General features: G+C 41.1%; 2 protein-coding genes across 3 annotated transcripts in view; both read right to left on the bottom strand.

Moving 5' to 3' along the window:
* The window catches only part of LOC131785802 (DNA damage-regulated autophagy modulator protein 2-like), a 31,460-nt gene continuing 17,327 nt past the window's right edge, over nucleotides 1-14,133 (bottom strand). The window contains exons 2-3 of one of the 2 annotated variants that reach the window (XM_066161481.1): nucleotides 3,260-3,899; nucleotides 1-591 (exon numbers count right to left, since the gene is read on the bottom strand). In XM_066161481.1, the coding sequence (XP_066017578.1) occupies nucleotides 118-591; nucleotides 3,260-3,628 (843 nt within the window). In that variant the 5' untranslated portion in view covers nucleotides 3,629-3,899 and the 3' untranslated portion in view covers nucleotides 1-117. Of the gene's footprint in view, nucleotides 592-3,259; nucleotides 3,941-14,133 lie in introns of those variants that run through there. The other variant, XM_059102746.2, reaches the window with a different exon arrangement.
* On the bottom strand, nucleotides 9,581-13,056 carry LOC131785161 (DNA damage-regulated autophagy modulator protein 2-like). The gene is made up of 2 exons (XM_059102000.2): nucleotides 12,744-13,056; nucleotides 9,581-10,095 (listed from the first exon to the last, which is right to left on the bottom strand). Exons 1-2 carry the CDS (start codon nucleotides 13,011-13,013, stop codon nucleotides 9,622-9,624), a joined length of 744 nt encoding a protein of 247 aa, XP_058957983.2. The 5' UTR covers nucleotides 13,014-13,056; the 3' UTR covers nucleotides 9,581-9,621.

The following is a 14,133-nucleotide window of genomic DNA, read 5'->3' as shown; positions in this document are numbered from 1 at the left end:
AAATTTCGGTCGGTGATGCAACATATTTCGTGATTACTCGGCACTGTAATCTGCAAAAAAGATGAAGCTTCGCATAAATGGACGTATTATTCACATACTATGCAACAAATGACCATTCTAGTCGTCGTTTGTTCCTATCTTCACATAGTCACTTTTCTTCCTGTCTGTAAGTTCCTTAACTTTAACGTGATGAATTTCAAGAGAAAAAGTTTTAAATTCTTCGTAAAAGGATGCAGGGAAGAGCGCTAAGCACAGACAGGCAATCCACTCCCCGATAGTGCTAAACAAGTGCAGGGCATAACCACCGTCATCAGGGCTCCAGAAAGCTTCGGAGCTACCTGTTTGTAACTTTGTTGTCGAGAACCACTTGAAGAAAGGATATCCTATGCCAGTACATGTCATAGTAAAAGACACGACGAGCCTGAAAATAAACACCCATTTTGAATGGAGGCCCATTTTAGCCGTGAAGAAGGTAATAGCGGTTTGGAGCCAAAGGTATGGTATTGCGCTGACAAGAAGTAACGCGGTAGCAGCGTCATGAAGTTTTCCAAGAGGAGGTCCGAATTCTCTCCTACCAGCGACAAAGATAACCTGCACAGAAAGAAAAACGATATATGAGGGTCTGGACCCCAGGTTGGCCAGGTAGCCCGCCTAGCTGTAATCGAATAACAGCCCACATTTACATACATCTTACAACCCCGGGCGTCGTGCTCACAAGTGTAACATGAACGCAACCCCGACTAGGCGGGTTACCCAACCTTGAGACGTTTACTTGGCAAATTGCTTCCCCGGCTGACAGGGTTACCCTACCCCCCTAAGTGGGTTACCTCACCTATCATGTAGACGTAATCAAGATAAAACAAGAGATCATATGAACGGGCGGTTACCCCATCAAGGCGGGTTACCTCGCCTACCTGGGGTCCCCCATCTCCATGTTAACAGGCTCTAAGCGACCTCTGCATATTCTGATCTAAAGTGAATTCTTTTAGCAATTTCTGATTAACCCCTAAGCAGAGAATTTCGATCACATGAGAAGCAAGACCACGTGTTTGGTAAAGGATCGCATCTGATAAAGGTCTATCAAGAAAATTTATGCCCTGAGTTTGGATCGAAAAGATTTACAATTCAAAATTCGGACTTAAAGTGTCTATGACACTAGTTTTTTTTGTGTGTGTGTGTGTAAAAATTTAGCTTATCATATGTAAAAACCAATTCCGATAGAGGAAAGATTTCAAAAAACTGAACACTCGCTTTTTTCGGGCCCAAAAAGCTCTTATTTTGTCTTAAAGGTGTCCCGTGGACTGGTAACGAATTACCGGGTGATGGCGTAGAAAACTACGAAAACTCTCCGTTGACATTTACAAATCTCTCACATCTCTTGTAATTTTGTATCAGTCAGCGTTGAAATACTCTTGAATAATGTCAGATAGCGATGTATACCTTCCTTCGGCAAGCCCTACCGAGAGTTTTGATACATCGTACTCAAGTGGTAAAGAAATGGAAGTTGCGAGCACGATTCAGCCCTACGAAGGAGAACCGTACAAACGAAGATATCTACGCACACTGACCAAGACGGTTTCTTGTGTGCGGTGTTCAGGTCAAGATTAGAACAAAAATCTCCCGTTACTAAATGTTTAGTTTGTTTCGTTTGTGATTTGTTTCCTATGTCGAAATCTATGTTGAGAATGGGTAGTTTTTTATACTTGTTCGTTTTTGTTGACGTAATATTTTATTCCTTCGCACTAAGTGCGGCGAAGGTTGCCCTTGGTCACTGCTCTAGAGTTTCGTTGCTGTAGAATGATTCCCTTAGCAAACCACAAGCTAACATTTGACGAAACAATCGGCTGCATCACGAGGCACGATGATTTTGTGCCGAGAAGTCATCGGGCAGTTTCGCTCCTGTGATTGAAGGGGCTAATTTAATTTGAAGATTTTACGGCTTGAAAAATGCAAATCATGCTCCTTTCCTCAAAGATTGCAAAGGCAGAGGCTGTCGTCGTCGAGCCGGTCAAACGAAAAATGAGCAAGTTTGTCCGATTCAAGTAAAACTTCAAATAGAGATTTTAATAGAGAGAACCTTTTAAGTGTAACTGCAGCATTGCCATATGACCCCTTTCGCTCAATGGGAAATAACTGACATCAGTATTTTAAATTAATATTTCGTATGCATCGACTTTCAAACGGCCCCTTCAGGCTTGTGTTTATGCCAGTATCCGTCAAAGGTTTCGCACTGTTCACGCAACAGGATATCGGCCAGTTCAGGAGAGGGCTCGAACTTTATCATAAATTATGTATTTCTGGTAACAAAATACGATGGAAACTACAACTAGCAGGATTTTCATACGATAAGAAAAGCGCAAATGTAGTCATGTGGAAAGACAAGGAGTATGAGTACATCTCAAGCGCGTGAAATAAACCTGAATAATAAGGAGCCCACCATTCTTCACTTGCGACATGTCAGCCGAAAATAATGTTGAACAATCGTTTGCGGTGTGGGAACAGGAACCTTAATCAGTATTCTTTTAAGCTGAATTCTTTGGTTATCTTCCCCACAAAAAAATGGTCGAGGAGAACTCGCTAGGCGCATAAATTGATTATTTCTAATGTTGAATACAGCTATCAACCAAAAAATGCAAAAACAAATTTCGTGCCATAGGCACTTTAACGGGGGTATCCTTCTCAACAACAAACGCCCAGCAATAATTTATTTTTTGCAGTAAATATCGAGGTAAAGCCTTCATTTGTAAATATGCAGTAAAAGCTATTATAAGAAAACACTTGCAAAGGAAAGACTGTTTTCGAAAACCATGATAAATCAAAAGACAAGTTTCGAAGTTAAAATTGAAAAAACGGATTGCGTGGTTATTGTGATCCTAACAACGCCTCATAAATTACGTGCTATTACACGAGACAACATGGTGAGATGTTATTAATTGATGTTATTAAACATAATAATTCTAGGACTATTTTAATTTAGTCATTGAGAGAAGAGTTGATTGATTCCAGCAGCTATTGCTTGTTCTGTAGCTGCGTCTTCGCTTCGAATAATCGTCACTCAGAATTGAAGTGATTTTGAAGCCACGCGATTGATCGGATCTAGTGAGGTTCACGAAAAATAACTCGGAAATTGGAAAAACTAATGATAAAAGCCTTTTAACATACACCCTTTTTACCGAAATAACCTATTTCTGTTGTTCGACAATTTGACTTATTAGCCCAAAGTCCTAATTCTTGCGGTTTTCTCAGCCATAATACATACCACTTCGGCAGAAGACCTGACACTTGCGACCAGGACAACTCCTATGAGACACGAAATGCCAAACCGTAGAGCAACTTTGTTTAACCTGATGATCTTACTTGAGAATTCACACTCCAGGTCACCAGGGATTGCCTGAACCTGAACATACCGAGCCACCATCATTGCCAGTCCAAGAAAAGCCACCAAGGTCATCAGCGCACCAAAGAGTGACGCCTGTGGTTCGAATGAAGCCGCTTTGCTAATGCTTGGTAAGAAAGGGTAGACATGGCCAAGTGATACGGCTATGATATACGGAGTTATGATGGTAATACAAACCAAAACGGGCCAGATAACTGGTATGAGACGTATTGAACGCGATGAAACTATCATGGTTGAACTAAGCTTCACTCAACTGTGGCACAGAGAATATTGTTATTGAGCAAATGCACTGAGCATTCCACTGGTTGATCGCAGCGTAACCTGTGGTTACCGCGTCAACTGCAACACTGTCATCGGAAGTGTAGTGATTGAAGTTTTAATCTAGAAGAAGAGAGGCCACTGAAATTGCATCATGAAGATAAAATAAGTATCAAAGATGTGTTAATTAAGCCATTACCATTATCTTCTGTACCACCTCGAGATACCCAAATGCTGTGTAACCCTGAGAAACAAAGAGAGTTAGCTAAATCTACCTGACCCATACTTCATTATGCATACAGTCCTTTGTTAGAAGAAACAATAGCGCAAACAATAGATTACCTTTGGGACTATCCGCTTTGTTTTATGATTAAAAATTGCGCTTAATCGAGCGCTGATTTAAAATATTTTAACAGTCAAATAAAAATTACTATAAGAAACTTATAGATTAAAACAGCTTAAATTCCGCCTCATATTAGCCTCAAAATTGTTGTTTTTGAAAGCAAACATTCGTAAAACAATAAAGATATAATCGATGCTCACCTTTAAAGTTGTCCATTGTCGTTGTCGTTGTCGTTTTTCCTTTTCCCTTCACAAGTAGAGTTGCTTATTTTTCTTTCTTCATTGAATGTTGACTTTCATCCTCGGTGGTTGCGTAGACAGGCACAAGCACATACAACATCATATACTTCGGCGATATGCTCGATTATGTTTCCAAGAGGATCTTCTACATATTGCTTACGCCACAACCACTCCTGTAGGTAGCTACCGAAGAGATCTTTGGATATTCCTGTACGAGGTATACTTCGTTTGATTCCTCTTCGTGTATTTTCAAGGCGCTGAGTATGAGCGCCTGTGGGCGCTGGGTCTAAGAAGTTTAGGCTGTGGTTCACTGTGAGATGAATGTAGCCCTCGTCCGGTAGGCAATCATAAGCTCATGAGAGGGGCCTTGAAGGAAGGATAGATAGTAGGAAGTGCCCGCCAGAGAAATGGGGAAGAGAAAGAGGGGAATATGGAGAGAGAGAGAGGGAAAAACAACGCGGAAAAAAATCCACTTTTGTTGATGCAGTAAGTAATAATTAGGGATGTATATATTCAATTACCAAGGGAATTGTCTATTGTATTCAAAGACAAAGAGTAGAATGCATAATTAATAAGATGTGCATGCATAATGAAGTATGGGGCTGTGCGGAAACTTTTCCCATTGCAGAACAGGACAGAATCCTAGTCGGCTGAGACAACCTTGGCTCTCATTTTTAAATCGCTGTTCAAGAAACTATACACGATTACAATTTTAACCGCCATTTTTTCTGCAGTGATGAAAAGAAAACAAGCGCGGGTGTCAGTATAAATTAAGGGTCTCAGTAGGTTTAATTGTTAGCCGTAAAACGACCAAAAAAACTTAGCCGTCAGGCATAAGATGAAGCCATCGCCCCATCGAGACCCTTTTAGTTGCTAAAAAGTTGCATGTTATGCATACTGAATATTGCTCAACGATAAAAATAGAAATATATCGAAACTAAAAACATTGTAAGGGTTCCCTTTTACTGGTGTTGGAAAAGGAATGGAAATAACATTGTAACGCCAGGTTCGGGGCGACTTTTGAAGAGCCAAAGTTTACTTGTCAACAACTACTCGCGTTGAACTTTGCGTGCATGCTGACCGAAGAAGGCCAGAGATCACGGGAAACCAGCTGTAATTAACGATGATATATTGAAGGTAATGGAATAACCACAGATAACAAGATAACGCCAATCACAAACCAATAAGGGAGAACATTCCGAGCATAATTGCGGCGTAACAGATGTTTCTAAGTGATCTCTAAAGACATATAAAAATCAGTAATAACGAGAGAATACATGTATTTCAAATTGTCCTGAAGCGATAGTAATAACCTAAACGATAACAGTTATAAAATCATTAAAGGCCATAAAATCGCAGGAGATAGAAGATAGAAACGACAACAGATCCTTTGGGAAAATCCGGATCAGGATTTCTGATCTGTGACGTTCCTTTCGAGCACATCCATTTTCAGATCAGTGATCTATCAAATCCACTCTGAACAAGGATTCATCGGATCACCGATTTGTGTGATCTAAAGACGGATCATTGGATAATTGATCCAACGCGTCCCTTTGGGCGAAGGATCCGAAATTAATCATTTTGCCCACCGGTGCTCAATTTCAAACAGGTAGGTACTTCGTATATTGACCGGAAAGATTGTTGACAATCGCTCCACAAATTCTGCGATAAACACAAAATAAAATTGATTTTTGATGATGATTGATGTTAAATCGATCGGCCACTGATCGCAAACATTCAGGGTTCCCAAGTATCCATATCGTAATCAATACTTGCTTCTATTTTAATTGCATCGTTTGAGTTTGTCGTGAAAAAATGTGCTTCTAATGAATAGTGCTAATTAGAAAAATTTTGCGCGCTAAAAGTCCGTGCAGTTAGACGAGCCATTCAGGGAAGAGCTCAATAACCCACGTGCATTCACAAGTCTTAGGGCCTGTTTACATGGAGGTGGGGGACCCCAGGTATAGGTAGGTGAGTCAACCCGCCTAGGTGGGGTAACCCGCCTGTCCATATAATTTCTTATTTTATTTTTATCACGTTTAAATCATAGATGGAGTGACCCGCCTAGGCGGGTTGCCCGGTCTGCCAGGTAGGGTAACCCGGTCAGCCGGGGGGTGACAATTTGCCATGTAAACGTGTCAAGGTGGGGTAACCCGCCTAGTCAGGGTCGCGTTCATGGCAAAAAGCTCAAAAGCGAAACATTTATGTTTTAAAACTTTGTACATTTCTTAACCGTCTCATGGCAGAAATCACCAGAAACCGCAACGGACACACAAGGAGTGTAAAATGTTCACATTTCGGAATATTTTGCGTTGTAAATCGACCATATTTGGTTTCCCAAACTATTCCTTATAACTTATTAAGTCAACGGTTCCTCGCGAAACCAAACACCGCGTAACACAACGTGTGACGCTTTCATGAATAAATACGTGAATGTGTCAGAGAATTCATCTTTCGTCTTTTTCGACACGTGAGCTTGGGACGACTCTGCTCAAACTCCTTGCAAGCGCAATAACAATCTCAAGAAACCTCACCCCAGCACCCCGGGGTTGTAAAATTGCATGTAAACACGTTTTATTTTTCGACCACGGCTAGGCGGGTTACCTCCGTGACCTACCTGAGGTCCCCCACCTCCATGTAAACAAGCCCTTAAAATAGCGCACTTTTTGGAATTCTCTGAGAGCTCGTCTAAAACTCCTTTCTTTTCATGCACCGTGATCTGTGTGATCTTGGATCATAAATCCTAACCTGGATCCTCCCAAAGGAACGCGCCCTTAGTTTAATAAAACACGTAGGCTAGCTCTGTAAAGCTGAAAACTAGAACTACTAAAAGAAGGCCGCTATCAGCATACGTTCACGTGTTAAAGCTTATGACGTAATTGCTAAGTAAACAAAATTGACGAATTGGCGAAGAGAATTAAGGATGATCATTTAACGAAGAAGCCTCGATTTGACGTTTATTACAAACATATTACCATAAGCCATTCAGTAAAAAAAATTATAATGAGCAAGTTGATCAATTCCTATTCCTTTTGGCGGTCTTCTTATCCTTTTGGCGGTCTTATCTTACAGTAGAATTTCGGTCACGTTTTTCTTATTGTGATTGTGAATTTGACATGGAGACAGATGTGAGCTTGGGACGCCTGTGCTCAAACTCCTTAATTGCAAACGCAACAACGACCTCAAGAAACCTCACCCCAGCACCCCGGGGTTGTAAGATTGCATGTAAACGCGTTTTATTTTTTGACCACGGCCAGGCGGGTTACCTCACATACCTGGGGTCCCCCATCTCCATGTAAACAGGCCCAAAGTTGTTTTCCGGAATGTTCTAGACTACTTTGTAAATGTAAATAAGGACTCAGTCGTGTAGTAGTTGCTGTTGTTGTCGGGTGTGACCGATTGTCTGGAAAGCTGTACCAAGAGAGAGACCGGTTACTGATTAGGATCAAATATAGTTACTTCATTACAAATCGATCTTTTTAGTTGATTTTGTCAGTATTACGTGGGATTAAAAGGAGATTATTTTCCCTAGCAGTCGGATAGGAGTTCAAACGATTTGTATCAGTTTTATTCTAGATCAGAGTTTTCACTCTCTTCGTGTTTCAGTTTCGTATAATTGTTCTGAACCCGTTCAGTCGGCTTCTTTTCTGGAGAATGTTTTTGAAAACAGCTCATTTTCAAACGATCCAAACGGCGAAATTCCACATAATATGTTGATGAAAACAAAGCAAAAAGTACATAAGTCAACCAGTCACTGATATTATAAATAGAGAACATGATGTCTTCTTCGTCCTTCAAGTTAAAATGCATCGGTTTTTAGCATTGGCAGTTCCTTTCAAAAGTTGTGCCGCAAGCCATACGTCCATAGACACGTGCATGAGACCGCTGACGCATAGAAGAATCGATGTTGCGAGGCGAAGCGCGAAAAGCTTGACGGTATTTGTTTGGGGTTTAATGAGGTAGTAGGTGATAACGGTTTGGAGTGAACAATATGTTATTCCACAAATTCCAACCACAGTTCGACTAATGAAGTGTACAATACCAGAAAGAGAGACGTGATTTCACCACTGGTTCCATTGCCCCTTGACGAAATTCGTATCACACACTTGGTTGAAGTTTTAATCTAACCAGCAGAACGTGTTTAGATGCCAGCTTGGAGTCACAAAGCTGCGATTGCCCGCTGACAAATAATTCCAAATAATAGTAGTTATGTTTCTCTCAAATAAAAAAAAAAAACGCCGTGATATGATTTAAAGCTGATAAAATTGTTTTCGCCTGGTCTAGCTCTTTGTTTTTTCTTTTGTCTTTTCTTATCGCTTGGGGAGGTTGGAGGAATTTGATTGTGACTGGGCGAATGCACGTGATCTCCCATGAGGCTCTGTAACATTTTTACGACCCCCCCCCCCCTCATTAGCAGTTAATTTTCTGCCGCTCCTCCCCTCCTCCCTTTTATACTCTGTTAGCGACGCTTGACCCCCCCCCTTACGTTCCCCCTAAAAATCATGTGATCCCCCTTTAAATCCTTCGACCCCGCTCCCCAGGTAAAAAGCAAAGACTGGTCCCTTACCGACACAGGTCAGTTGCAACATGATATGTGACGTCTCAGTTCAAATTTGCGGAAAAGAATTGTTCATTCTCTCATCGATTTTCATTGGAACGCTAAAATAGTTTTTAAAGTACAGGTGTTGATTTCCCGTTAATTTCTTTATTTTTTGGCAGAAATTACAAATGGTATAACCAACGGAAGATCTAAATTTGGACAAAAATTTCGGTCGGTCATGCAACATATTTTGTAATTACTCGGCACTATAATCTGCAAAAAAGATGCCAGCCAAGGAAATGAAATAGTACTGATTTCAACTTGCTGTAGATTCAAGAAAACGACACGATGAGGGAGACTGATAACGAATACTGTAGGAAATTAAGACTACCATTTTTTAATAACATATTACATAGGTCGGTTAATCTAGCCAACACAGCATCATTTCATTTCATTTCATTTTGCCGCACTTCGCAAGAGATTTTGAAGAATTCAACTCGAACTGTTTTATCATTATAAACACGGCAACTTCGGCTGATTAAGTTAAGTATAAACCGCCCTACCTAAGTGACACATGAAACATGTGCGATTAATGAAAAAAGAAGACATTTAGAATACTTTTTTTTTAGCTAGGTAATGAACTTATGTGTCAATAAAAGACGGCGCTCGACCTCTCGTATCTTTTAAAAAACGATGGGCACATCTAATAGATCCAACTTGTCATCAGAAGCTTGCTGCTAACATAGTTACGCAGCAAGGCAACCGAGGGGGGGGGGAGGGTGGGGATGTTGAAGCTTCGCATAAATGGACGTATTATTCACATACTTTGCAACAAATGACCATTCTAGTCGTCGTTTGTTCCTATCTTTACATAGTCACTTTTCTTTCTGTCTGTAAGTTCCTTAACTTTAACGTGATAAATTTCCAGAGAAAAAGTTTTAAATTCTTGGTAAAAGGATGCAGGGAAGAGCGCTAAGCACAGACAGGCAACCCACTCTCCGATAGTGCTAAACAAGTGCAGGGCATAACCACCGTCATCAGGGCTCCAGAAAGCTTCGGAGCTACCTGTTTGTAACTTTGTTGTCGAGAACCAATAGAAGAAAGGATATCCTATGCCAGTGCATGTCATAGTACAAGACACGACGAGCCTGAAAATGAACACCCATTTTGAATGGAGGCCCATTTTAACCGTGAAGAAGGTAATAGCGGTTTGGAACCAAAGGTATGGTATTGCGCTGACAAGAAGTAACACGGTAGCAGCGTCATGAAGTTTTTCAAGAGGAGGTCCGGACTCTCTCCTACCAGCGACAAAGATAACCTGCACAGAAAGAAAAAGGATATATGAGGGTCTGGACCCCAGGTTGGTCAGGTAGCCCGCATTAACATACATCTTACAACCCCGGGCGGCGTTCTCGCAAGTGTAACATGAACGCAACCCCGACTAGGCGGGTTACCAAACCTTGAGACGTTTACTTGGCAAATTGCTACCCCGGCTGACAGGGTTACCCTACCTGACAGACCGGACAACCCACTAAGTGGGTTACCTCACCTATCATGTAGACGTGTTCAAGGTAAAACAAGAGATCATATGAATGGGTGGTTACCCCATCAAGGTGGGTTACCTCACCTACCTGGGGTCCCCCATCTCCATGTTAATAGGCTCTAAGTGACCTCTGCATATTCTGATCTAAAGTGAATTCTTTTAGCAAGTTCTGATTAACCCCTAAGCAGAGAATTACGATCACATGAGAAGCAAGGCCACGTGTTTGGTGAAGGATCGCATCTGATAAAAAGGTACATCGAGAAAATTTATGCCCTGAGTTTGGATCGAAATATTAACAATTCAAAATTCGGACTTAAAGTGTCTATGACACGAATTTTTTTTCTTTTTTTTTGCGTAAACATTTAGCTTATCATATGTAAAAACCAATTCCGATAGAAGAAAGATTTCAAAAAACTTAAAACTCGCTTTTTTTTGGGCCTTAAAATGTCCTTATTTTGTCTTAAAAGTGTCCCGAGGACTGGAAACGAATTAGCGGGTGATGACGTAGAAAACTATGAAACTCTCCGTTGACATTTACAAATCTCTCACATCTCTTGTAATTTTGTATCTGTCAGCGTTGAAATACTCTTGAATAATGTCAGATAGCGATGTATACCTACCTTCAGCAAGCTCTGCCAAGAGTTTTGATACATCGTACTCAAGTAGTAAAGAAGGAATGGAGGTTGCAAGGACGATTCAGCCCTACGAAGGAGAACCGCTTCAAACGAAGATCTCTACAAAGACTGACTAAGACGGTTTTGGTCGTGTGCGGTGTTCAGGTCAAGATTAGAACAAAAATCTCCCGTTACCGAATGTTTAGTTTGTTTCGTTTGTGTTTTGTTTTCTATGGCGAAATCTATGTTAAGAATGGGTAGTTGTGTTCGTTTTTGTTGACATAACATTTTATTCCTTCGCACTAAGTGCGGCGAAGGTTACCCTTGGTCACTGCTCTAAAGTTTCGTTGCTGTGGAATGATTCCCCTAGCAAACCACAAGCTAACATTTGACGAAACAATCGGCTGCATCACGAGGCACGATGATTTTGTGCCGAGAAGTCATCGGGAAGTTTCGTTCCTGTGATTGAAGGGGCTACTTTAATTTAAAGATTTCACGGCTTGAAAAATGCAAATCATGCTCCTTTCCTCAAAGATTGCAAAGGCTGAGGCTGTTGTCGTCGAGCCGGTCAAACGGAAAATGAGCGAGTTTGTCTGATTCAAGTTAACCTCAAATAGAGATTTTAATAGAGAGAACTTTTTTAGTGTAAGTGCAGCATTGCCATATGACCCACTTCGCTCAATGGCAAACAACTAACATCAGTATTTTAAATTAATATTTCGTATGCATCGACTTTCACACGGCCCCTTCGGGCTTGTATTTATGCCAGTATCCGTCAAAGGTTTCGTACTGTTCACGCAACAGGATATCGGCCAGTTCAGGAAAGGGCTCGAACTTTATCATAAATTATGTATTTCTGGTAACAAAATACGATGGAAACTACAACTAGCATGATTTTCATACGATAAGAAAAGTGCAAATGTAGTCATGTGGAAAGACAAGGAGGATGAGTACATCTCAAGCGCGTGATATAAACCTGAATAATAACGAGCTTACCATTCTTCACTTGCGACATGTCAGCCGAAAATAATGTTGAACAATCGTTTGCGGTGTGAGAACAGGCACCTTAATCAGCATTCTTTTAAGCTGAATTCTTTGGTTATCTTCCCCACAAAAAAATGGTCGAGGAGAACTCGCTAGTCGCATAAATCGATTACACAGCTATCAACCAAAAAATGCAAAAACAAATTTCGTGTCACAGGCACTTTAACGGGGGTATCCTTCTCAACAACAAACGCCCAGCAATAATTTACTTTTTGCAGTAAATATCGAGGTAAAGCCTTCATTTGTAAATATGCGTGCAGGAAAAGCTACTATAAGAAAATACTTGCAAAGGAAAGAATGTTTTCGAAAACCATTGTAAATCAAAAGACAAGTTTCGAAGTTAAAATTGAAAAACGGATTGCATGGTTATTGTGATGCTAACAACGCCTTATAAATTACGTGCTATTACACGAGACAACATGGTGAGATGTTAGTAATTGATGTTATTAAACATAATAATACTAGGACTGTTTAAATTTAGTCATTGGGAGAAGAGTTGATTCATTCCAGCAGCTATTGCTTGCTCTGTAGCTGCGTCTACGCTTCGAATAATCATCACTCGGAATTGAAGTGATTTTGAAACCACGCGATTGATCGGATCTAGTGAGGTTAACGAAAAATAACTCGGAAATTGGAAAAACTAAATGATAAAAGCCTTTTAACATACACCTTTTTACCTAAATAACTTATTTCTGTCGATCGACAATTTGACTTATTAGCCCAAGGTCCTAATTCTTGCGGTTTTATCCGAGCCATAATACATACCACTTCGGCAGAAGACCTGACACTGGCGACCAGGACAACTCCTATGAGACACGAAATGCCAAACCGTAGACCAACTTTGTTTAACCTGATGATCTTACTTGAGAATTCACACTCCAGATCACCAGGAACTGCCTGAACCTGAACATACCGAGCCACCATCATTGCCAGTCCGAGGAAAGCCACCAAGGTCATCAGAGCACCAAAGAGTGACGCCTGTGGTTCGAATGAAGCCGCTTTGCTAATGCTTGGCCGGTAAGAAAGGGTAGACATGGCCAAGTGATACGGCTATGATATACGGAGTTATGATGGTTATACAAACCAAAACGGGCCAGATAACTGGTATGAGACGTATTGAACGCGATGAAACTATCATGGTTGAACTAAGCTTCCCTCAACTGTGGCACAGAGAATATTGTTATGAAGCAAATGCACTAAGCATTCCACTGGTTGATCGCAGCGTAACCTGTGGTTACCGCCGGTCAACTGGAACACTGTCATCGGAATTGTTGTGATTGAAGTTTTAATCTAGAAGAAGAGAGACCACTGAAATTGCATCATGAAGATAAAATAAGTATCAGAGTTGTATTAATTAAGCCAAGACCATTATCTTCTGTACCACCTCGAGATACCTAAATGCTGTGTAACCCTGAGAAACAAAGAGAGTTAGCTAAATCTACCTGACTGACACTTTGCAGAATAGGACAGAACCCTAGCCGGCTGAGACAACCTTGGCTCTCATTTTTAAATCGCTGATCAAGAAACTGTACTCGATTACAATTTTAACTGCCATTTTTTCTGCAGCGATCAAAAGAAAACAAGCGCGGGTGTCAGTATTAATTCTATTTCGACACCAGTCCTACTCACTAGTGAGTCACGTGAGATATGTGCGAGTAGCCCGAGTGATCAGTTGCGCGCGTAATTCCAGAGCGGTCGGTCGTGTATTTTTCCAGTGCTTGGATTATGGCGGACGAACATGATCAAATACTTTCCACTGAGGCGGAGGACGAACTCTTAACCGTTGAAACGGACCCTAAAGAAAAGACTCCAACTGATGTCCACCCGGATCCCATGTCTGCGAAGTATTTACGCCCAGCGAACTGTGAGACTCTCACAACACCGCGGGTTAATCCTGAAATCTGGGATAAACTGAGCCACTCAGTGAAACAGCAGGACCTCAGGTCCAGCTCAATCCAGAAAACGATTGCCACAGCTGGTGCTGCAATGTGCAAATCCATTGGGATGCTGCTAGAAATTATGGCGTAACATACCGTTCAAAATTCAGTCTGGGTATTTTCCCTATCGAAAAATTAATTTTCGTGTCGGAAATCAATTAACAGGGTCCGTTATTGTTGGCCTCTTTCAGACCTCCTCATTGTCTGCTATTTCCCGT

The sequence above is a fragment of the Pocillopora verrucosa genome, chromosome 14 (assembly GCF_036669915.1).
Source record: "Pocillopora verrucosa isolate sample1 chromosome 14, ASM3666991v2, whole genome shotgun sequence".
NCBI classification, from domain to species: Eukaryota; Metazoa; Cnidaria; class Anthozoa; order Scleractinia; family Pocilloporidae; genus Pocillopora; species Pocillopora verrucosa.
The sequence above is the reverse complement of the archived record's forward strand: the minus strand, read 5'-3'. Positions and strand labels throughout refer to the sequence as shown.